Source organism: Gallinula chloropus (assembly GCF_964237585.1).
Source record: "Gallinula chloropus genome assembly, chromosome: 22".
In the NCBI taxonomy this organism is placed as follows: domain Eukaryota; kingdom Metazoa; phylum Chordata; class Aves; order Gruiformes; family Rallidae; genus Gallinula; species Gallinula chloropus.
In genome coordinates this window covers 9,520,140-9,544,706 of record NC_140107.1, presented here as the reverse complement: position 1 = coordinate 9,544,706, position 24,567 = coordinate 9,520,140, and the positions used below count along the sequence as shown (strand labels likewise).

Genomic DNA, 24,567 nt, shown 5'->3' with positions numbered 1-24,567 from the left:
AACTGAAACCTGTTGCACTCAGGGAAGGGAAAAGAGGTGTAGTAACCCCCCCATTAATCAGCAGGAGCTCTGTGGAGGTCCTGCTATGATGCTAGAAATCACCAGGCTTCCCTTAGAAAGCAGTGCTGCCCCAGCTGGAGCATCCCTTCCTGCCACATGTGACCCGTGGATTTTTGGCAGTGGGGTGGGAGTCTGAGCACCCAGGATTTGGGTTCACTGGGGGCTGCGCTGGGACGCTGTGGTGCTTTAATTCGGAGGGTTGCAAGTGTGGAGTCAGTGTCCCCCACCTCTGGGGCTCCTGCACCAGCTGTGCTCCCTGACACTCCTGTGCTGAGGGGTATGTTTAATGAGGGGTGAAAGCCGAGGCCAGGGTGAGGCCGAAGAGCTGAATCAGCCCCTCTGTGCTTGCTGGCAGCAGGGCTCAGGTTTGGGGGGTTTCAGCAGCAGGTGCTTCCCCACAGCACGAATTTCCAAGCTCCTTGTTTCTTCTTCCTGGGGGCCAGCAGCCATGTGTGAGCTTGATTCCTTTGGCAGCACCAGGTTTTGGTGCCGTAATGGCAACACCATCAGAAGTACAAAATGATGTGTTTAATACATTGTGGAGCTTATTTTCTCTCTAAGTTTTGGGTTGTGATGTCTGATGGTTTCTAGTGAGATTTCTGCCTCCTTGGTGATTGCTTGTAACAAAGAACATCTCTTTAGGGCTTGCCCTGTTTGCTCTGTTTTGGGGGGTGAGAGACAGACAGAGCAGCAACATTCCCGTTGGCCTCTGAAAATTGACTGATCCCTGAACGCACCCATCACGTCCCAGCCCTGCCAGGCACCGTGGAAAGGAAACTGGGGAAGGCAGAGCTGCTCTCAGGCTCTTGGGAGCCCCACGGCAAAGTTGGGCTGTGCCCCCAGCCCCATGGGGCTTTGACCAGCCAGCATGGATGCTTCAGCACTCAGACCTGCGCTGCCGGGGACGTGTGTGAATCCCCACGGTGCTTCCTTCACGTGGGGGTGGTTGGCTCACGGTTTTGTTATGATTCGAGGCAGCTTTGAGAGGAGATGGGGGATCTGGAAGAGCTCTGCGGGGCTCAGGCTCTGTGGGAGGGCTTGGGTGATGCTCTGTGAACCTGCCTGGGGAAGTACAGCCCGTGGCTCTCCATTCCTGGGACACGGGAATCAGACCTTCCCGAGTGCAGGCTCGGGTCAGTGGGGGACAGCTGGACCCCCGAGGGGGAAGGAGCAGGAAAGGGGCAGTGGGACAGGGCTACAGGACGGGAGCCAGGGGAGCAAAATGATCCCCAGTCACCTTATTCCTATGGGCAATCTGGGAACCCCCCCATGTTGGCGGCACCTTTTTACCCCGGGAGATTTGATACACCCTTGGCAAGTGCTTGGAGAAGAGATAATGAATTATTTGATGGTCTCGTGCTTCTCAGACGCTCGAACGGAGACGCAGGATGGGGGCTGCGTCGTGCCAGTATTGTACGACTTCGAGAGCTTTGTCTTGGCAGAAAGGCATCCTTCTGGGGAACGCGTCAAACTGGAACTTGAAATGGTTCTGTAATGAAAAGCAGGCTCGGTGCTGAAGTGCTCCTGTGGGGTGATAGTTTGGGGTATTATTAGGGTCTTTTGTTTTATTCCCCTGCTTGTCCTTAGCTAGATATAAATACACAGACGTTTCCCAGCTTGTCTGGGAATTAGAAAAACAAAGAAGATCATTTTTATAAAAAAAAAATGGTGAAGAAAAAGGAAAAATAAGAAAAGAAAAGGAAAAAACCCTGACTGAATCAAACCAAGAAGATCATTTAAATAAATAAATGATCTCACCCCTTTTCTGGGCAGTTATTTGTCACTGTAAACTTGCTCTAATTTCTTCTCTTTTCAAATGTGGTGCTTAAAATGCTCTGAGTCCCCTGCATCTGGAGAGCTGTCCCCTTCCCTGGGAGGAAGAGGAGGAAATCTCAAGTGACACTTCCTCACCTGGGATGGGGCACTCACACGGACAGCGTTCGAGACCCCTGTCTGCCCCATGCCTCCCAGTCAGAGACCCCCCAGCTCCACCCCACCCTCTCTGTCCCCTCTGCTCTTTGGATGGAGACAAATGAAAAGCAAATGCTGGCCAGGGTGAGGGGGCTGGGAGGATGGCACAGCATCTGTGCCGTGACTGTGCACCACCCACTCTCCCCCTGATCTGCCGGATCCCTTCAGACCCCCCCTGCTGCCCTTGGACCGGGGGTTCTGCAGCGAGCGACCGGGCGGGAGGACGAGGCCAGACCCCCATCCCTTGGGGCAGGGGGTCCGCAGGCGCTGGGGCAGCAGCTGGCCCCGGGGCTGGGAGGGATGAGGAGACGCAGGCTCAGGGCTCCGAGTTCACGCAGGAGCCCTTGCAAATCGGTACTTGCTGCTCAGGAGGGTTTCTCTGTTTGTATTCCCATCGCTAATGTGTTTTGATCCCAGCGGGGAAGTTTGCACCCTTTGGTATCTGCCGAGACGTCCAGGGCATTGTTTTCTTGCAGAGGCAGTTTGGGACCGCTGTCGATACATGCAGTGCAAGCAATTATGTTAAACTACCTCCTCCTCTAATTTCTTATAGGCACTGCTATCCAGTTAACCCCTTCGGGGTCTGATCCTGCAGAGACGAGGCGAGGGGCAGTTGGGGCTTGGCTTTGGGGTGTGAGTAACCGTCCCGTGGGGAGGAAGGCAGCTCTGGACTGGGTTTCCATAGACCGGGCTGTACAATGCCCCCCCCCAGCCCCACCTGGGACCCGCTCACCCCTTGGTGAAGCAGGGGGGATGCTTGGGGGGGTTGCCTGATTACAGGGGTGTGCAGAGCGTGCCCCCTGGGAGAGCAGAGCCGGGACAAAGGCTGCCTGACTGTGCTGGGAGCGATGGGTTTGCATCGCCCGGGCCGACAGCGCTACAGCCCGCGGCTGCCACCCGGCCTCAAACCAAACACCAACGGAGCAAACGGAATTACTCGGGCTCCAGCAAACGAGCTCCTCTAATTGGTTTATTTGCCGCATGTAGTAAATTCCACCCCTCCTTTTATAATCAAATGGAGCAGAATAACTCCAAAATCATTTCACTCAACAATTGCCGGTGTTTTCTAAGCGCAGTATCGGGAAAGTGTTTCTTCTTGCTCGTGTTGTACAAAGAAATCTTTGTTGGAATTGGTTGCAATGCCTCCTGCTTTAGACAGCTCTGGGAAAACCCCAGGGCACGATTCTCAGCTGGGGTGGAAGCAGCATACCTGCTCCTGCTCTGGCGTCAGAAAGAACTCCAGGGAAAGTGGGGACTGATGGGGTATTCAGAAGAGATGAGCAAAAGGATTCTTGGATGGGAGAAGTTTGGAGAGTTGTTCCATGGAAGGTTCTTTCTGGAAGGATGTCGGTGGTGTTGTGATGCTGGGTGTGGGTTGTGCCCGGTGCTGTGCAAATAAATAGCAAAGAAATAAATTCCTGTGGGTCCAGAGGCATGGCCCAAGCAGAGCTGTGTGAAGGGATGAGCAGGGTGGGATGCAGGGAGGCGGTGGCACTGAAGAGGAGTGTTTGTGAGCATTGCAGCAAGGATGCTGGTGGGCTTTGCTCCTTTGCAGAGAGGCAGTGCGTGGCCCCGTGCCTCAGTTTACCCATTTGTAAAGTGGATAGCAGGTGATGTGGCAGCACTGCACATACATGGAGGCTGTCATTGGTGAGGATTTATCATGCTGTAGCCAGGACCACACGTTGCAGGGTTATCAATGCAACGTGGCCTCAGTTCCCTGGGGTGGGATTTGGGAGGACAGCACCAAGAGGTCACAGATTGGAAAAGAGAGGGGAAGAAAAAGTCAGTGCTAAACATCGAGTTTCATTTCAGGGAAGACACCAGCTAAAGGCCCAGAACTATCAAATAAAACCACAAGATCACATCAGATGTCGGGGCAGGACACATCTCATTTCTCCTACTCCAAAGGGTTTATCAGTGCAACCAATCGCTGTAGTGATGTGGCAGAGGAAGAGGATTTGACTCAGAGTGAGATGAAATTTAGCTTCTAAGACCCTTCTCTTCCGCTGTCACAGACCAGTCACCTGTTCTGCCATCGCCCAGAGATAAATCATATCCTGCAGCGGAAGGTGCTTAGACATGATTTCGCATTATTTTATCTTACTCTTTCCAGTGAATCTTTGTGCTGTGGAGGGAGGGAGGGGAGGGAAGGAGCAGGAGAGGAGAGCAGAGCAGCCCCCGGTGCCTGTCTCACCCTCTGAGCCCTTGTGCTGAGGATGATGGCAGTGGGAAGGTGCTGAGCAGGTGCTGCTGTGCCTCTCTGCACGGAAGATCCCAGCCGAGCGCATCCCGAAACTGCGTGCGGGAGCCGGCAGCAGCCCCGTGCTGCCTGCAGCCAGGGAACCCAGCGCAGTCTGCAGCCAGCCCATGCCCAAGCTCTGCCTCTTTGGCTTTGGAAGAGCAGCACTGCAGAGAGGATTAAGGGTGCTGCGCAGGTAGCATTGCTCTGGGGCTCTTGCTTAGAGCATTGGGCTGCGTTGTGTGTGCCGGCAACACTCTGCAGGAGCTGTAATTACCCGACATACCAGCCAGTCTCTGGAGATGGAGCTTGGAGCTCAGTCCCGGGATCGGGGATATTGGCATTCAAATGTCAGGGCTGGGCTCCAGCTCTGTCCTAGGGCAAAGGGGAAACCCAGCACTCAGCACCCTCAAACCTTGGGAAAGTTTGGCTCTGATGGGGGAGGTTGAGCTGTGCTGCTGAGGGCACAGCACTGGCTGGTGAAATGCTGCTATGCCCAGCCGGCTGCGGCGGCCGCGCCGGGATGCATCTCGCATCCATTAGCTGCACCTCGGCACATTCCTTGCACAGGTCTGAACCCAGCAAATGGTCCTGGGCAGAGTGTCCTTAACCGGTGTCACCCGGAGGAATGTGATGCGCTTGCCCTAATGGAACAGGTTATGCACTGGGAAAAACCAGCTATACTGGTACCGCACCGGTCCCATTTCCAGTTGTTAGATAGCAGGCATTAATTCACTGGAAACTGGCATCACTCCACTGATCTATGGAGCGACAGCGAATATAAGCAGCAGAAAAATCTGATCTCAGACGTGACTGAGGCAATACCAGCTGGATGCACTTGAGATCTGTCTGCTTCCTCCCAAGCCCCCAGCTTTGAAATCTTTGAATCAGGGGGGCTAAGGGGAGGTTTGCCTAATTTCATGAGAATTAGATCACAGCCCATAAATTAATTTTGCCTTCCTGGAAATGGGAGCAACTGCAGAGAAGTCAGGGAGCGCGGTGGGTTTTGCACCCTGTCACAGAAGCCGCTGTGCTCCATCCTGCTGCTTTGGTGACACGAGGGGTGAAAGTTTCACATCTGCAGATGAAAACCTTGAAACCCCACCTCATCCACACCGCTGCCTCAGCCCCAGATCTGCACAGATCTTTGTGGATGGAAAGGTGCAGGAAAGCACTTGAGGAGTTTTTCAGCAAGGAACAAGCAGGCTAAATGCTTAAACCTGAAGAATTTTGCTTCGTCTGTGCTGAGAAATCCCCCCCCCTTTCCCCTCCAGTGTTACCTGGGCTTGAAATACTTTTTCAAACACAGACTCAGTCCCCCCCGCTGAGACACGGGGAACGGGGGAGCCCATGTCCTTTAGGGTTTTATGCCAGAGCTGTGTGTAAATCTGGGCGTGATGTTGCTTTGGATTTGAACATGGGCCACAGCTCTCACATCCCAGGAGGCTTTGGAAAAATGCTACCCTAAATTTCTGTTTAAATATGGCATTAATGCCCTGCTTTGTTTCCCTTCCAAAAGGGCTTAGCTGGTGGGTCTCCCCGTGTAATCAAAGGCCACCAGAGGATTTATCGGCAGCTTGCAGGGCCCTCGCAGGGTGGGCAGGGAGAGAGGCAAAGCCCAAGGGCTGACCCAGAAGTGAGAGGAGATCGGGGGCTTGCGAAGCTGGCTAATCAATACCAGGCTCTTGGGATGAACATCCCTCCCGCCGCTGCAGCTTCAGACAGTAAAACCCTACTGTAAATGCAACATATCTCTGCAGTCCCTGCCAGCTGGCTGGGAGCCAGCCTATTTCCTTTAAAAAGAGGGATATTTATTTTCATCCTTTTAGAGGCAGCCAATTCATCTCGGACCACCACCAGCCAAAAAAGCTTTATAAATTAGCAGCCTTTTTTTTTCAGGGGGTTGTTGGGGCTTTTTTGTTGTTGTGTTGGGTTTTTTCATTCTCTTCCCCACCCCCCCTTAAATATTCTTTTCCTTTCGTTGTTCAAGTCAGTGTTAAAGTCCCTCTGCCAGGACATGGGAGCCGGAGCGCATTGCGACACACTCCCCTTTCTCTCTGAGCTGGAGAAAGACAGTAGCTGTAGTGTCTCAGGAAAGCCAAAGGAAACCAAAGCAAAGCCTCGCCGTGACCGATTCTCTTTCCAAATGGCGTAAGCAAGCCAACTTCAAACATGTGAATAATGAGTTATCTGTGCTTGACGTTGTTCGGCAGTGGCAGAGACAGCTCCTCCTGCCGCTTTCCTCCTGCTCCCTCCCGTGAACTTCTGGGCTTCAACTTTTAGAAGTGGGTTTGAGGCAACCTTGGCACTCGCTGGCTGCTGCTCCTCACTGGAGCTGAGTGGTGATCTCCATCATCCTCCATGGAGACGTCATGTTTGAGTCCCTTCCAGCTGCCGGCGCTGCGGGCAGCCCAGCTCTCATCTCCACGCTCTCCTCCCCTCCCTCCTTCACTGGTCGTGGGCTCTACCAAGCTCTTCTCAGCCGGGAATTTCCCATGGTGAGGCTTGAGCTGCAGGTGGGACGGCAGGGAGAACCTGAGGGATGTTCACATCTTGTGCTATAGGTGTGCAAAGATGAAACCACCCCAACATCTGCTGTAAGGGACAGGCCTGCTGTTCCCATAACACAGGCGTTTCACATGTGGCTGGTTCCTGGAGCACATGCTGGGACTTGATAGTCTAGCCGGGACTCAGACTGGGAAAAAATTCAACCCTCTGTAGAGGGCTGGGTGTCTCTCTGAAGTACCTATTTTGAGGGCTACAAGAGGGATTTGAAAGGTGCTTTGCACATTGAGCCGGAGCTCTACCCGCTGCCGATCGCTTTCTTGTGGTCCATCCGCGCGGACGTGTTGAGACGAAGCCACCGGGCTGTGCGCGGCACGGGCTGCTCCCGGGGAGCTGCTCCTTGGCTGAGCCCTGGAGGCTGGCTGCTGGTACCTGAGCCATGGTGGGAGCTCGGGTGGGATGCAGAGAGCTGTGCTTCCAAGGTGGACGAGTAGGGACCTGTGTGGCCACTGGTGGCTGGGCTTCGAGCTGCTGCCCCGGCACATGCTATCACCTCCTGGCTCGTCTTCTTCTCCATGGGGCTTAAGAAATTATCTGCAAACGTGTGTGTTAGGTAATATCCCCCGAGCGTTTCCTTTGCTCCAGCTTGCTGCCAGCATTTCTCAGCAAGATGCCTGGGGAGGGCCAGGCCACTTCCCACCATCTGCTCGCCTGTCCTTTGGCAGCATGGAACAGGGACTAACGTGACACCCAGATCCAGACCTGCTGAGGGTGGAGGGCAGGCTGTGAAGCTCCCACTCTCTCCCTACTTTAACCCCATCTACATCTAAATGCAGGCCAGCCAGAGCACCAGGACCCCCAAGCACCCCAGAAACTGTTTTATCCAAATCCAATCTGCCAGCTCTGAGATTTTGGTATCGCTCATGCTGTGAAGTTTGGGGATCCCCTTTCTACCATTGATCCACCTTATATTCTGCATCTCAGTCAATCCAGGAAAATAACCTGCTTTTGGTGAACACTGTGGGCATCCCCCTGCGCTGCCCAGAAACCCCATCCAGCTCCCAGTTTTGGAAGCCACATCAGGTTGCAGGCTCCCAGCAGGAAGAGCGGGGTCTGTTCAGTCTTTGAAATGTTTTAATGCAGAAAGCATGTCTCTAAACCGTAGTGCTGAGGGCCTGAGCTCCAGCACAGCACACACTGTTTCGCTGTCTGCATTCCAAGGAAACACCCAAAACTTCCAGTATGCTTCTTATTACTGGCCTAAAGTGTCAAATTCACGGTGGCCCTTCCAGCTGGGAAGTGTTCAATGGGATCGTTTGTTTGATATGCTGATACCGATCTCGTTCTTGCATCAGGATCGTAGGTGATCTGTCAGTGTTTACATCGTGTCATGCCCAGTATCGGAGTTCACTGATTCCAAAACTCGATCCAACGTGAAAACCCCCTCACTGCTGACAAGAAGCACCTCAGGTCGGTAGCTGCTGTCATTTTGTACTACTGAGGGCTGTTGACCATCAGTATTGACTGCAAAGCCAGCGCTAGCACTGGTGGAAACACAGTGCAAGATCTCCCACCCAAGAGCAGGTTTTGCGCCCCAAAATTCACTGGTCGGGGTGATTAAGACTTCTCAGATGTCTTGGGATGAGGGCTGGAGCTGTTTGAAGTCGACTGAAAATCCGCCCACTGCTTCGGGAGGCTTTGAGTCAGTCCTTGGGTTAAGCTAGAAACCACCTTCCTCTTCTCTAAGGTATGAGCTATTGTTCACTTTGACGGCCTTGGTTTCCTCTCCGTGACAGCTGTGGGTAGATGGGGAAGGGCTTTTAATGAAGCCAACCGCTGCAGAAATTAAAAAGCTCAGGTTGTTCTGATGAAAGAAACCCATTAATAGCGATCCTCTCTTGCGTGACAGAGTCTGACGTCCCCAGCTCGAAGTGACAAGTGCAGGAAGTCCTGGGGAGACAGCCTGTACCAAAGAGGGCTGGCGGTCCAATGGTGGTTTTTAACCCATTCGCTGCCTTGTTTCATCTGGATTAGCTCTGCTGTGTCCCACCCTGTGGAGGTGGGGTGGGATACAAACTGGAGAGCGACTGGGGAGGATCCTGACCCCACCACAGCTCTCCTCTGGGTCTTCACTCCCGTGTTTGCCCCAACTGACATTTGCAACCAAGTTCTTTGGGGTTTGTTTTGGTTTTTTTACTTTCTTTTTGTCAGGATAGTTCTAGGTTTTTGGGGTTTTTTGCTGGTAATTGCTGGGTCTCCCCACAAACCATCCCCTTTCAGAGGGTGTAAGTACAGCCCCACTATTTACCCACGGGGCTGTTGCGGCGTTCAGGCAGCACGGGGACCGGGAGACCACAGCGCAGCGCGGTGCCGCCACACGAAGCCCTTTGTTAGGCCCTACAGCTGAATAATCTTTCAAAACACTATCAACACAGAGATCACTTGATTTATTTTGCAGGATTTTCTCTGTCACATGCCAGATACTACCATGGGATAGGGTTTCGGCTGAGATAGAGAATTTAATTTCCATTAAGTTTCTCTGAGGAACTTGGTCTTTGAAGTCCTTTTGGCTTCTCTGCTAAGCTCTGCCTGAGAAAGCTGGTTAAAACATAAGCCTATTTTTCTTCCTCTGTGCTCAAACATATACTGAAATGATAAAATGTGGACCAAAACAAGACACCTCACTGCACACACCTTCCCCCTGGGGAAAGCACGGATACAGATGCTTCATGTCTCCAAAGGCCCTCAGCCAGCGCAGAGGTGCCCATGGTCGAGGGAGACGTGGAGCTCAGCAGAGATCCTTCATGGTGTTGATTTGAGGTTTCTTTGGTTTACTTCACACAGCAGGGACAAAACATTTTCAAAATACCTCTGGGTTTTGCTTTCTGCTGGGAGTTCATCCTTACTGAGGTTTCCTCTCTGGCTCAGCTCGTTTTCGTTGGGTTTGGGTCTTTGCATGTGTGGCAGCCTGGGGTTTGCAGAGTTCAGGGAGGGGGGATGGCCATGGAGCTCCCAGGGGAGAGTCAGAGCCCCTCGAAACCTGGGGCTGGGGCGGTTTGCTGTCGGGATACCCACAGAGCAACACAGGGACAGGGAGCTCAGCTCGGGAGCGTGAGATCCCAACGCCTCAATGCTCCCCTCTCCCTTCCCAGCCGTCCCATGGCTCACAGGCAGCCTGGCAAGTGCAGCCCGAGCGCAACGAGCCAAGCAAATGCGAGCTCAGAAGAGATCAGACATCAGATTTAAAGAGGGGGAAGTCTGGGGACTTTCTGTGACTTTGCTATAAATTGACAGCGAGCTCTCGCTGTGCAGATGTGAGGGGGGAGGGAAGAGGGGTGTGAGCAAGAGGTGGCTGCGTTTTTCGCCTCGTGAATGTGTCACTTTTCTTCTTAAAAGCCACCGAGACCCGAGCTTGACTTGGTGGATGTTGGGCTGTAGGGCTGGATCTGATAAGCCCAGCTCTCAGAAGAGCTGCAGAAGGTTTTTCTTCCCAGATCCTCTCCTCCCTCCCTGGCGTGCCCGCACACCTCCAGTGCCCCCAAGCTCTGCTCCCGATGTGCTGGGGTAAGGCGTTCGCCACCTCAGGAAGGCCTTTTCACAGCAGGTGCAGGGAGCTCAGGGTGTTGCACGGCCGTCTGGCTGCAGCAGGTAAAGAACAAGGAGAATCCAAGGTCTGGGACCCAGAGCTGGTGTAAAACTGAAGCTTCTCTGGAGTCTCTCCAGCTTCGCGCGGGTGTAACTGAGACTGGAATCCGGCCCAGAGAGAGTGAAGCCATTCGGCGATGATTAATATAGTAAAATGCGAAAGTTATGTATCAAGTGTATTTCATGTGCCTCTTGCCTCGGGACAATTAGCATAAATTTAATAATTATTGCCCTGTTCCAGCAGCTGCTACCTAAGGAGCTGGGAGTGCTTTACAAATGCTCATTAGTTGCTGCCCTGCCTGGGGGGAGATAGGTGAATAGTCTCCCCATTTTATGGGGAGGAAAAGAGGAACAGAAAGGAGCAAAGTCAGATGGCCAAAGTGCGGTGCTGTGGCCACGCTGGTCCCGTCCCTCCTCCAGCATCTGCTGCTGGGCTCGGGCCCTTGGGTGGGCAGAGCTGGGAGGTGGCTGGAGCAAGGTGAGGGTTTGTTCTTCGTGCGCCTAGCAAATGGTGTAGAAAATACTTAAAATTCAATGTTTATTTTGCTGGTTCCCTGGTCACCATCCTGCCAGGAGATGGGGTTTCTCCTGCCTTGCAAGTGTCTCCCCTCTTTGTTCAGAGCCCGTCGGGGCTGGTGTAGGCTGGCAGCTCGGGCATGGCACAGGGCATCCTGCCCCAGTGCCCGCATCCTGCTTTTTGATCGGACACGGACTTGTGCCAGATGATCTGGGACCTCTCCTGTGGGTCAGCCTGTGTCCCTTCCTCAACAGGCTTTGTCGGGCAGAGCCACAGGTCTTCCTGTGTGTGTGTGCTGTGCAAAGCCCCCAGGAGCCGATCTCTGCCCGTGTATCACCCCATGTGAATAACAGCAAACCACGAGGATGGCAGCTGCCTTCACTTGGTGTGTAACCAGGGTGCTGTAGCCAAAGGGTAACTGATCAGATACCAGACTCTCTTATCATGTTCCAGGGCACAGGCAAAAGCTAGAAGACCAAGCCAAACCCTTCACCGACCGCTACGGGGAACTGGAACGGCTGCGCCAGTCCATGAGAGTCACCCCAGCAACACCCAGCCCCCGTGGATCCCTCAGCACCCCGAGCCACTTTGGGTCCCAGGCTCAAACTCCAATACAAGGTAACTGGCTGGCTGCCCCAGCCTGGCGTCGCACCCCAAACCCTCGTGTTCCCGACACGGCCAGGCAGGGAGTGGAGCCGTCCCGGCCGAGCAAGCTTCCCTCCGGATGGGATTTTAGGGCTGGAGTCCAGCTCCCCCCAGGGTAAGGAGACCTGCCTGGGGACAAGCCAGGGTTTTAGGTGGGTTTCTTGACTCTGGAAGCCTTTTTTGCACCCATTAAGTCAGCAGACAGCTGCTGAATCCCACACCCAGGCGATTTCACTGGTTCTAGATACAGCATTTAAGGGGAAAAACTGAGCAGTTTCAGCAGGAACGTGAGGCAGATCAGAGCAACACACTTTGAATCCAGGAGCTTCTTTGACATGAAGGCACCCGTGTAGACGGTTAAGCATCATCAACTAGAAAGGGTGTATTGTACTTTACATGCTAATCCAAATGGTTTCTTATCTTGTTGCATGGTGTTTATGCCAAGTCTGGTGATCCATCACCCAGCCCCAGCATAATTCCCCACACGTATGCACACCTGCATGGGCGCACGCGTGCACTCGCACACACACACACACACACACACTCAGCCTTTGCTCTTCCCATATTTGCCGTCAGCTTAGCCGAGCTCCCGGGCGTTCCCCGTGAATCTGCATCGTAGCTTGTTGCCAGGAAAGAGGTAGGAATTGCCACCAGCCTCACCAGAGAGAGGGCAGTCTGCTAATTCCCACGCACCTGAATTTCAGCCCCCAAACTGAGCCTTGTATGGGGAAAATATCCAGCTGCCAGCTTCTCAGCACAGCCAGGTGCCTCCGAGATGTACCGAGGGACCCTTCTCCTGCCTGCTGAGAGACAGGCTCCATTTCCTCACGTTTTTAATCCCAGGGGTGTTTTCCTTGGCAAATCAGCAGAAATGCTAATGGGGATTGAAGAGATGACATTTGAGCTGTTGGTATTTTGAGTTTTGGGTGAAAAGTGGCCCTTTTGGAAGGTTTTGTTCTGAAAGGTTGCGAGAGCTTTTTGTGCTGCGTTTTCAGAAGCGATGTAGACAGTCAAAAAAACCTCAGTGTCATTGGCAAAGAGGGTGGTTCAGGTGCAAAAACATGTTTGAGAGAGTTACCCAAACCGTAAACGCTGCCCCGCTCCTCCCAACCAAAATTATAGTGAAAATTTAATTTCTCCCTCATTGAAATGCAAATCTTTATGCTTGGCGTTTTCATTGATATTAGCACAGTTTATGAGAAGATCCTGGGCATTTTGGGTAGGATTATAATTTGATTTTTGTTAAGAAAACCAAAAAAACCCCAAGAAGGGGGGAGAGAGAGAGAGATTGAAAGTTTTATAGGCTCGTCTCATTGGCTGCATAATAAAGAAAGAGATTCTTGGGGGAAGAAGAAGAGATGAGTATTTTAAATTAGCCCAGTCCCCTGTAGTGCCAGAAACCCAAAGAGCGTCGTTTGGAGCAAAGAATCAGGTGACGACACAAACTCAACATGAAAAAACCCCCTGAAGCTGGCCACAAGCTACCACCCCGTGCCAAACTCCCAAATGTCAAGTGACAGCAGGAGTGGAGACACACAAAATTAGCCATCCAAACTCCTTCCCGCGGAGTGAATCCAAAGTCCCAGGAATGCCACAGAAAGGCAGTTCGTGCACGCTCTGCTCTTGGCTCCCTTGTTCCCAAGCTGGAGGAACTGTCTTAAAATTACCACGGGTTCTTACCAGCGTAACTGGGAGCAGAAGCAGTTGGGTGACTTTAATCTCAGCCCCCCGTCCCTTTGACACAACGTATTTTTAATAATAATAATTAAAAAGAGAACCCCTAACCCCCTCTTTCTCTCACACGCACACACGGCTTATTCACAGCCATCGTAATTTTTACCCAGGCAAGTGGAGCCTGGCCCGTGCCAAGAACAACACAGGAGTTAACAGGCCTGTAATTCTCACGACTTGGCACGTTCTTAGGTAACGTGCATGAGAAGCCGATTAGCCAAAAGCATAACGAGATAGCAGCTAGGAGGGATGAAGGGGGCAGGCTGGAGTTCATCGGCCTCGCTGCCCATCACCTGGGTGTTTCCCAACCTTACACCCTTGTACCCCTGTGCAGGATTAACAGGGGGCCAGTGAGGTGGGGAGGGAGGGTTTTCCCTCTGGAGGTGGTTGGCCTCCCAGTTCTGCTGACCCAGCAGTTTGCATGAACACTTCCTAATCCACTTCTGGCAAAACCAGGCCGGTGAGCTGAGATGCTCAGAAAGACCCTCGGCCACCGTGGGTGTGGGGGGGATTCAGGCACCTCGAATTCCTGGACACAGTGCAGGGAGGTTGGGCTTTGAAGCAGACAGACATACTGGGAGGAGCTGTGGTCTTTTGGAGGTGTGATTGCCCAGTCCGGTCTCTCCTTCCCAGGAGCGAAGGCTGTGGCCACAGGGCAGATCACGGAGAGGATGTTGGTGCAAACAGGAGAAGAATCCAGCCCTGGCCATTTGCAGACTTTCAGTAACGCAGTCTCTGGGGGTTATAAATAGCCCCCTTGTAAAATGATCATCCTGAGGTTAAATGGTCTCAAACCAAAAACCTCCCGGTAAGAGAAAACCGATCGTTTCTGAAGGGCATGCCAGGAAACATGGGAGAGAGTGCGCTCAGCACCCTGGCCAAGCGGGTCAGATCCTGCTCTCACACTGGCTTCCCACCGCCCAGTGTCAGTGTATTTCAGTGGTTTCAGTCTTACTTTATCCCATACAGATGGGCAGAGAATCAATCCCTCCCGTGCCTGTCTGCAGATACGACAGACATTTGCATCCCTCAAATGACCACATTTCATTTCTGTTTCCTCTTTGGGAGGATGGGGAATTGGGTAATTCTGGGTTCAACCCAGTCTACCTCTGATGAGAAGCTGGCCCAGTAGCCACGCAGGTAGGGCAGACAGTCCTTCCTCTAGCATCAACTGGTGCTGCTTCCCTGGCTTCAGCAGAGTGGAGCCGTTTGTCCCTGTTGAGGATTTGGCCCAGTTCTTCTCCAGTGAGGTCTGGAAAAATCTGAGGTTTTGAAATCCCGGCTCACCCGTCTCCGCAGCGAGACACCAAGCTGTCATTAGGGTGGCTTGAAATGGTTCCTTATTATGGGGCACGCGAAGCCAGAGCCTTGCGTGCTTGCTGCATCTCGAGTTTTGTCTTCTAGCTTAAAAAAAAACCCACCCCAACCAAGTAGCTCTCAAAAGTGAAGCAAGATGTAAAAGGAACTTGCTGCTGCCTGCCTTGGCCTGCTCCTCCAGGCCCCCTTGCTCTGGGGAAGTGGGCCAGTGACACGTCCGAACGGGTAGAACTAGGATGGTCCTGGCAGCCCCCCGATTCTCCCCGCGATGCCATGCCCGTGTTTCAGCAGTGCTTCATGCTGAACCGTTCCATTCCCATTGCAACAGAGGAGGACCGCCCACACTGCCGGCCCCTGTGCTCTCGCTTTGTGGTGGAAACATCTTCCACCACTCAAAAGCAATTGTGTGCATTGTCCAGCAACATGCAGGGGCCTCAAGTACAGGAGGACAATGGCAAAGTGATTTTAAATTTGATCTACTCAGTAACAGAGCAAGCTGCTTTGATTAATGCACTTAACATCCCCTTGCACGCCCTTCACGTTGCTCCAGCGAAACCAAATTCCCTCAACTTCACAGGGAGAGGAGTAATTGCTGGATCCTTTTGCCATCCTGCCTCTCCCAGCCTCAGTGTCTCCTGAATGGTTTGGGAGACTTTATCTTTGCTGGTGAAGAGTTTTTCAGGAGACCCTGCCTTTGCTGGTGAAGAGTTTTCAGATCTCCTGACCTGGAAACTGCTCAGCTTTAAACCAGCTTCATTTCCAATCCATCACTTAAAGCCCGTGCAACGTTTTTTAACATAGACCAGTCATCAGCAGAATGCTTCACCATATTCATTTAAAGGAAAATCTCTCTCTCTCTCTCTTTTTCTTTTTAAATATGTATTTTTAAAGTATTATATTACTTTTAAGAAGCCTCTTGGTATAGGCAGCGAGTGCCCTATTGTTTCCGAAATGCAACGTGGCTGCTCTGAGGTTAAGTCCTGAATTATGGGCCCAGCAAACACACTGAATTGCTGCTTCCTAATCCCTGTCCAGATCGACTTATGGTTTCTTTAAAATATCCGTTTCTTAATGGATAAAAACATTCTACCACGGGCAGAGACTAAATTGTTTCCAAAGGAAGCTAGGCAAGCATTAGTGGGAAGAAAACATATTGTGGGATTCAGCTCCAGCCTCAAAGGAAGGAGCGCGCTGAGATGGGTTTCCTGCCTGCTTTCAGGCTCCGCAGCCTTCAGTGCCTATCTTTAAACTGCTCTGCTGCCCCTCTCAATTACACTTGCCTGCTGCGCGGCGGGTGTCCCTCAAAGGAATTTGGCAGGGAACAGTCAAATACGAACCACGGGCCCGTTGCTGGGTGGGAGAAGCCCTCAGAGGGCAGCCAGGCACCCACAGCCGCTGCTGTTGCCGTGCTGCCTCCATCTCCCAGGCACAGCTCTCGGAGCCGCAGCTCCTGCGAAATAGCAGGAGAGGGGAATAGCTAGAGGAGCTTGCAAGGAGCCTGGCTGAACTTGCCCCAGGCTGCGGGGATGCCATCCTGCCATCCCAAAGCGTTGGGATCCTCCGTGCCAAGTTCAGACTGCTGGTGGGGAGCCTCCAGCCAAGGTGCCACAGCAGGGAGGGCTCTGCCCATGCTGCTGCCTGGCTGCGGAGCAGCCCCGGAGCCGCGGCGCAGGGCAGGAGCCCTCTCTGCGCTCACCCCCTCGGCTTCCCCGCCAGCCTGCCGCTCCGCAGTGGGTTTCCCATGGCAGACTTGGCCTGGTCCAAACCTGCTCGGCAGGCAAGGTGGTCTAGCTGCAGGCTGGGTTGTAAATCCAGCAACTTCCTTTTATGTAGTCGGGGCTTGTTAATTGTTTTTAATACCCTTTGAATACAGGTAAAGAGCAAAGCACGGGCAGGCCAGAGGGAGTGCCTGCAATCCAGGGGAGCGCTTCCCATTCAGCCCACCCACCCGCTCCAGTTAGCACCGTTAGCTTAGTCATTGGCTTTGTGGGATGGAGTGACAGGGGATCAGGACCGATGCTGTGCGTGCAGGGCAGGGGGATGTGGGCAGAGGAGGGCTCCCAGGATGGCGAGGGGAAGAGGGAGGCCATTGCGGGAGCGGAAGCCGGGAGAGCCTGGCTTGTTTAGTCTAGCAAAAGGCAGGCTGGGAGCAGAGCTGATGGCTCTGTATAAATACACCCAGGGGGTAAACATCAGGGAGGGAGAGGAACTAATGTAAGCTATGAGGGACAGTGCTGGCACAGGAGATGGGGCTGAACCGGCCCCGAGTAAAATCCAGGCTGGATGTTAGAAGCAGAGTCCTCCTCAGAAGGGCAGGATGGGCCCTTCGGATGGCTGGGAGCATTGTGATGGACCTTGGAGAGTTTGCAGAGGAGGCTGAGGTGTGGTGTGTGAGTCACCGAGAACTTCCCTGCTCCCTGCCCTGCCCGTCTGGGGTGGGGGGAGGCTCCTGCCCAGCATATTTGGGGTCTGGCTGCCAGTGCCAGGAGAGGAGCCAGGAGAGCAGAGCTAAGGTTTGCGATGCTCACTGGGGTAGGTTTGGGTGCTGAGTGTGTCTGCAACGGCAGCACACAGTGTTTGAAGAGAATGAGAAGCCTGAGCAGCAAACGTGCTCGGCAGGCTCAAGGTGGTGCCTGGTGATGCTGTGATAAGCGACATGTGTGGTGTGTTTTGGTTTGGGGTTGGTGTTTGTTGGTTTTTTCTTTTTTAAAAAAAAAAGAAAAAGCTCTGCAGAGGAAGTACTTGCACCCAGTTCATGCATCAGATACAGAACAATTGCTCATGGGCGTGTAACAACGGATGCTGTTCACACCCTCATTTTTTTTCAACACCTCCCCTCCTCCCCCAAAATAAATTTTGCTCTATTTTTCATGGGGTAGGAGGAAGGGGCCGTTTTCTTTTTTAGTTGGCTCTGACTTGGAAGCGAATCAACTTGTTCACATGTGTGACAGGCGTGAGAGCGTGCCTGCGTGCGTGGGTGGGGAGGAGAGCGGCGCCTTCTCTAGAGATGAGCTGGGTCTTCAGAGATCAAATGCATCTCTTGCACCTTCCCGTACAGAGCAGATTCGCCCTGTCTTTGGCCACCTGCCTCTCCGAGCTCCCAGATGGAGCCATTACAATCAGGGGGAAGGGAACAGAGAGGAAGAGAGGTCAGAAAAATGCTGAAAGACAGCTTGGAGGTCCAAGCATCACAGAAACCAGTAGAGGAAAAATAACCAAAGGTATATGCAGAGAGAGGATTTCTGTCCCTGCTCCGTCTCGCACACGCCTGCGTATTATATACATAAGCATAAAGTATCATTAGAGTTTACATTGTCGTCAATCATCATGGCATAAGACAGGAAAGGAGTTTATTTTCCCCCGGGCTAGATGTTTCATGACAATTTTGCAAGGCACGTATGTGCATATAAATAAAATGGTGATATATGGCCAGGCTGAAGATATTTATATGCTCCTCACACTTGGAGAGTGCCACACTATCAAGTTCCCTCTCAATTTCCTTGTATTGGTGTGCGCCGTGCGATGCACACGTGTGGTTAGGCTGACTGCCGACTGTTGGGTAAGCCACTGCATGCTCCCCACATCGCTGAACGGGGAGCAGAGTGATGTGCTGTGTGCTGTGGAGTAGCTCAGGTTGGATACGTTGCTGCACGGCCCCTGATGAGCTGATAATCTCCACCTGCCGTGGTACATCGAGTCCCGGTGCTGTGCTCCTGCTGAGCTTGTTCAGTTGTCCCTCAAAGTTCTTTCTGTGCTGCAGCACCGAGGAGGTCCTGGCACTGCTGCTGCTGGTCTCTCCTCTCCCCAGGCAGAGCAGGCATGTTCCTGCGTTAGGCTGAGGAAGACCACGCAGCTTTGCTGGGCTGGATGTGCGTTGGTGCCGTTTGTCCCTAAACCCTCTTGTGGGGTGCATTGCCTCAGCTCCACAATGGCTTCCAGGGAACCCTGGGCATCTCCGTGAACCCTGTGAGGGACCAGTTTCATTCCATCGAGGGCAGCTCTCAAGCCCAGCATGGTCTTAAGGGAGGTGGCTGAACACACCCAGAGAAACCTCTGTGGTTGGCAGCCTCATGAACCAGCCTCCCCACCTCTGTGCTCACCACCAGCCCTCACCACCAACCAGCCGAGGTTCAGCTCCCATCAGAGGCAACACTTTGCATTTATCTCCTGCCACCCACCCAAGAAAAGAACCATATTGTCTCCGAGGTGAAAGAAAGCTGCCATGTCACTTAAGCACGGTTGTTTTATCTGGAAGAGGGCTGAGCAGCTTTGAAAGCCTGTTTCTATCCGGCTCCACATGCCAGAGGGAGGGAGACCGGGATGGGGGACTTGGGGGTCCTCAAAAGGTGCAAATTGCAGCTGCACAATTAAACAAGGGGGTGTGTCCCGGCCTCCACGTCCCCTGGGCAGCACAGCCCTAACGAGGAGACAGTGGCATTACTAATCAGGGCTTTGACCTTTACATGGCTTTTATTTAATACACATTCCACACTTCCCCAAACTCCCATCCAAAACATTGACATTTCCGCTGATAGATTGGGTCAGATTTTGGAGTAGTTGGGGGACTCAATTCACTCTTACAATAGTTAAATTCTTACAGCTAAATGGGCTTATTCAGTTAGTGCAGCAGCTGGTGTGATTTTGAGAAGAAAATAAACATTTCCTTCAAATATTTTGATTGGCAACTGGACAACTGAAATACTCAAGCTCAGATTGCCAGGGTCCAAAGAAGCGAATGGGGGCTGGACGGCGAGGAAGCGAGGCAAACCCGAGTAAATCCTCTGAGGCAGCACTGCCCTGCAGATGTGTGAGATGCGCTGGGCTGGGGCAGCGAGGTGGGATGTTCAAACCCGCTATCAGCTGTGGTTTCGAAGGCAGCGCAGGGCCCCAGCGTACAGCTTCGCCCGCTCCTCTTTCCCCAGCGTTTGCTCAGCGCGCTGCTTGCTCCGTCCGGGTTGCTGATGGCTGGCTGCGCCTGACGGAGGGTCGCTCTGCGCTGCTGGGTTAGGTGGGAACGGCGATGCTCCTATTCGGACCTTGCTGGGGCTGCTTCAGCAGGGATGCCCTTGGATACCGGGCAGGAGGGCCGATGCCCTGGTGCGGGGCAGTGGGCATGGGGCTGCGCGGCTCTACATTTGCACCGGTGTGGGGTGGAGGGGCAGCCCCGAGGCCATGGCTGAGCCGGAGGGGCAGCCTGGAGGGGTAAGGCAGCCCCGAGGTGAAGGCTGAGGTGGAGATGGCCAGCTCCGGGTGAGAGCTGAGCCAGAGGGGCAGCCCCAGGCGCTGCGGACGGGCTGTACTGAGGTAAGGCAGCCCCGGGGCCGAGCCGCACGGGCTGAGACAGCCCCGGGGCCGAGCTGCACCCGGCTGAGGCAGCCCCGGGGCCGAGCTGCACCCGGCTGAGGCAGCCCCGGGGCCGAGCCGCACGGGCTGAGGCAGCCCCGGGGCCGGGCTGTACGGGCTGAGGCAGCCCCGGGCGCTGGCGCTCCGGCGCAGCGGGGTCCCCGCCGCGAGGGCGGCAGCGAGAGCGGCGCGGCCGCGGCTCCGGCTCCCCCTCGCGGCCGCCTCCCGCAGTCACGGCGGTAGGTGCCCCCTGCTGGCGGCGGCCGGGGCTTCCCTCAGCCCGGGCCGGGGCGCGGCGGGCTCGGCCCCGGGCGCTGCGGGGATCCGGGGTCTCCGCGTACGGCACGGCGGGGGTTAACGAGGAGACCACCCCCCCCCCGCCCCGGGGGAACGGCTCGGGCCAGGCAGCGCTTTGCCTTGGCGCGGCCCCCTCGGCCCCGCCGCTCCGTGGAACGGGGGAACGCTGGGGCGTTGCTCGGGGCCAGAGGTCCAGCGAGGAGCAGAGCGCGGGGCCGGCTGGGCACGGCCGAGGGTTTCCCTTCCCGAGGGCTCGGCTCCTGAGAGCATCCCCAGACCCCGCGGTATCGGCACGGCCCCTCTCGCACTCAGCCTGTAATTAACACACCCCGCGGCTGAATTAACAGCGAGCACCCGCTGCCGAGCGTTGCAAATTCAGGCCAACGGAGTGTAACCTTTAAAGAAAGAGAAGAAAAAAAATACCCGACCAAACCCCCTTTGCGAGTGCCGCAGGGGAGGGGTGAAATGTGCCCGGGGCGCTGGGGATTTACCTGGGTTTGCATGCTGGGGAACACTGTTCAGGGCGTGTGAAAGCCAAGGAGAGCGCTGGAGATGGTCAGCTGCTCTCTGGAAGGCAGAGAGCGGCTGTCGGGCTGTTGTGGGGCTGGGAGAGGGGATTTAGGGACTGCTTTCCCCAAACTACTTGGACCGCAGTGGCCGGGCTGCCTGCGTGTGGAGCGGAGGCACTCAGGAAATTAACGCTGTTCCTCGCCAGCCCAAGCTCAGGCAGGATTTTCACCCCATAGTCTGGCCTGACGCTCAAGCTACCGGCTGCGGTCAAGCTGCTTCTCGCAGGGCTGGGCACGAACCTCAGCTCACAGCTTCTGGCAGCAGCTCCGGCGCTGCTCTGCCGTGGCCCGGCTTTGGGAACGGGGCGAAGCGTCCCGCTGGCAGGCTGAGCGGTGAAGTCAGGTGGGTTTGCTCAGTCGCGATCAGCTCTTCCCGCAGCCTGGCGCGGGGGCAGCCGGGCCCAGCACGCAGCGGGGCGGCCCCGCGGCCCGGCAGCCGCTGCCAGGCCCGGCCCGGCCGCGCCCAGCGCCGGCTGCGCGCGGAGCGCTGCGGCTCCGGACAGCTTTGGGCTGCTCCTCTCTTATCTCACACCAAAGCCGCAGCCACGTTCTCAAACCAGGTGCTCCCCCGCCTTTCCCCTCCATGGAGCCTGCGTGGGAAGGCAGGCGCTGCCGATCACCCGCAAGACGGCTGGAGGGGAGGGAGGAACCTCTCCTCCCCTTCTCCTGCCAGCGGCCGATGGCTGAAGGACTCACCTGGGATGGGAATGAGGGTTCAAATCACGTCCCCTCCCTTTCTGCTCCTCCAGAGCGTGCCCTTGCCACCACTTAGCTGGAAGGGTTTAGCTCAAGTGGTTTTTTTTCCTGGGGAAATGCTGCAGGGCCCTGAGCACCAGCCTCCAGAAGTTAAAAATGCTTCAGAGTGGTAAATAGACCTCAAACAAACATCCCCGCGCACGTGTGGCAAATACACCGCCGTCTGGACATGTGTGTCTGCATGTATATGCATATCTGAAACCAACAGGCGTGTTTACCATGCTCATCTCTCACAGTTTCTTGCTCTGAGTCCATGGAAAATCCAGCTGGTGTGACCAGAAGAAGGGTGCTGAGGCCAGGTGACATCGACCAGAGCAGCAGAAAGGCACCGTGCCCCTGCAAGGGAGAAATGGCCTCGGGAGCAACCAGAAAGGATGAAGAGCCACTGCAATTGGGCATGGCTTTGAGCTTGGGGAACACCCCGATGCTTTGGGCTGGGACTGCTCCTCTTAGACCTTGTGGTTTCGTGTGAAGAGGCTGAGAAAGGCGCAGTCACAGTGTTTCTTGCCAGAGCTCAGCGTGGGCCACTGGGGTCTTGAGGAGAAGGGTTTTGCATCTCTCCTTGGAGAGCCCAGATGTGGCAAAGCCAGAGCGTGTCGGGCTCTGTAAGGAAATGGCACCAGGCTCTGCAGAGCCAGGAGAGCCAAAGAAAGGTCTTGAGATCTTCAAAATCTGCTAGTCTGGATTCCCACCTCTCGCTTGGGCTTCCCGCAGTGCTGGGCAGGGGTCCCTTTCCTGTTACAAGCTGCTGTGATGCCCCACGTTTGGCTTTAAATCCCCCAGGAAAAGGCACAGTGGGGGGGAACCAGCACCCACGGGAGCTGAGTAAGATCCCCACTATTCTATCCCACATCTCCCTTCCCCCAGCAGAAAGAACCCTGAATTTCTCACTCTCTTTATCCTCTTGGAAGGAGAAAAATACACAGAGGAGTCAAGCAGAGGGATATCGTGGCTCCTAGCTTGGGAGTTTTCAGCTGCGTGTTTATCAGCTCCATACCCTGATGGTATCAGCACAAACAGGCCACCCACAAGAAGGCTTAGCAGGCTGGTCTGGACTCCAGCTTTGCTCCTCGGTCTCCGTGTGTGTATATACACCACCGACTATCTCAGGGACCAGCCGTCTGGGGCCTGCATCCATTTATTTACTACACAGCTGATGTAATGGCTAAACATTGTTTTTCTGTGTTTATGGGGTGTGTTTTTTTAATCTGCCAGAGATGAATAGAGCCCTAGAGAAGGCAGCTTAGTCGTGGCTCTTCTTGGATAGGAAACAACAAATTTTAGGACAGGAAATGGGGACGACTTAAACAAATGGGTTTAGGATTTTCGTCTAGAAGTTCCCCACAGACCCAAGAGATGCTTTTCAGTCTGAGTTCCCTGGGCAGGGGATGGCCCAGGCTCGAGGACATCGAGCCCAGAGCATCGAACTCTGACCACCCTCTTTCTTCTTCCACCCCGACAGGCACATCAGATCTGAGCCCCTTCTCTGACCCCCGCCAGTTCGATCGCTCCTTCCCGACGCTGCCGGCTCTCACCGAGACCCGGTTCTCCGACCCGCGGATGCATTACCCCGGCGCCATGTCCGCTGCCTTCCCTTACACCGCGACACCCTCCGCCACGGGCATCGGGGGCATCAGCATGACCAGCATGCCCACCACGACGCGCTTCCACCACACTTACCTGCCGCCCCCCTACCCTGGCTCCACACAAAACCAAAGTGGACCCTTCCAGGCCAACCCCTCTCCCTACCATTTGTACTACGGCACGTCTTCGGGCTCCTACCAGTTCTCCATGGTGGCGGGCGGCGAGCGCTCTCCCACCCGCATGCTCTCCTCTTGTACAAGTGCCTCAGCAGGGAACAACTTAATGAATCCCAACCTGGGCAATCAGAACGACGGGGTGGATGCAGACGGGAGCCACAGTAACTCGCCCACGACCATGACAACTACTGGGAGGATGGATGAGTCAGTCTGGAGACCCTACTAGGAGGAACTCAACTGGGCACCGCTACCTTTAACCGAATCAGCCGCTGTTAACGTTGCTCCCCTCGGTAGTGAATAGAGAAAGATGATGCCTAGGGAAAAGCTAAACCAAAGACTCACAAACCAAAAGCAAACCAGGATCCTCTGCATGCAAGCATGGGCAAACATCACACGAAGATGGACCAGGACCTATGTTGCATTTCAAGGTGAACATCCACGAGGCTCGAAGCTGGCGCTTGATGTGGTTCCTTCCGTGTGCTTTAAGGATGTGGATTGTACATAGGGGAAAGGACAGACTTGTGGAATCAGATGTTTGTTTCCTGTTTCTTGCAGAACACTTCTCAGTCATCTCACTCGCACCCTCTGCCCCACACGAAGCATTCAAATGTTACAGAAAAGCTCTCACCCTTCTTCTGCAACATGTTTTGGAGAAGAGGAAGGACCAAGGAGCTGTCTGAGCTGTCTCCCTGCCGATGCTGGGAGACTGGACTGAACCAAAAAAGGAAAAAAAAAAAAGAAAAAAGAAGCCAACACCTCCCCTCTCCCCACCACTGCCTCCTGTCCTTCCCTCCCCACCAGTGCAGGGCCCCTGACCACCAAAGAGCTCCGGGATGACACCAGAGCCATAACGTGGCATGTGAGAGTCTGGTTTACAGCACAAGCACGGGGACTCGGGCAGGCACGGGGGCTCCTCGCGGGTCGGTCCGCATCAACCACGTGAACAAGAGCTGTGATGTCATTAATTATTATTATTATTATTTGCTGTTGGCGACAGAGGTTGTATTGTTCATTTTTTTTGGATCATTGTCGTCATTTTTAAACCAGTAACGTGGCTGATCCCGTGCCTGCAGCCCCCCCTTCCCTGTATGTTTACATGAGATGTACTTTTTACGAGACCTGTTTTGTTTTGTTTTGTTTCGTTCCCTTTGCTCTTCTGTTCTGACCTCACTGGTCGATTCTTTGCTCCTCTTAGCAAACCTCAGCGCT

The 24,567-nt window shown here is 54.3% G+C and overlaps 1 protein-coding gene across 1 annotated transcript in view; it reads left to right on the top strand.

Moving 5' to 3' along the window:
* Positions 1 to 23,584, top strand: part of RUNX3 (RUNX family transcription factor 3) — a gene marked incomplete at both ends in the record, with an annotated part of 50,919 nt that extends 27,335 nt beyond the window's left edge. Inside the window, 2 exons of the mRNA XM_084274357.1 lie at positions 11,394 to 11,558; positions 23,061 to 23,584. Coding sequence (XP_084130483.1) covers positions 11,394 to 11,558; positions 23,061 to 23,584 — 689 coding nt within the window. The remainder of the gene's footprint in view (positions 1 to 11,393; positions 11,559 to 23,060) is intronic.
* Positions 23,585 to 24,567: the final 983 nt, after the last annotated feature.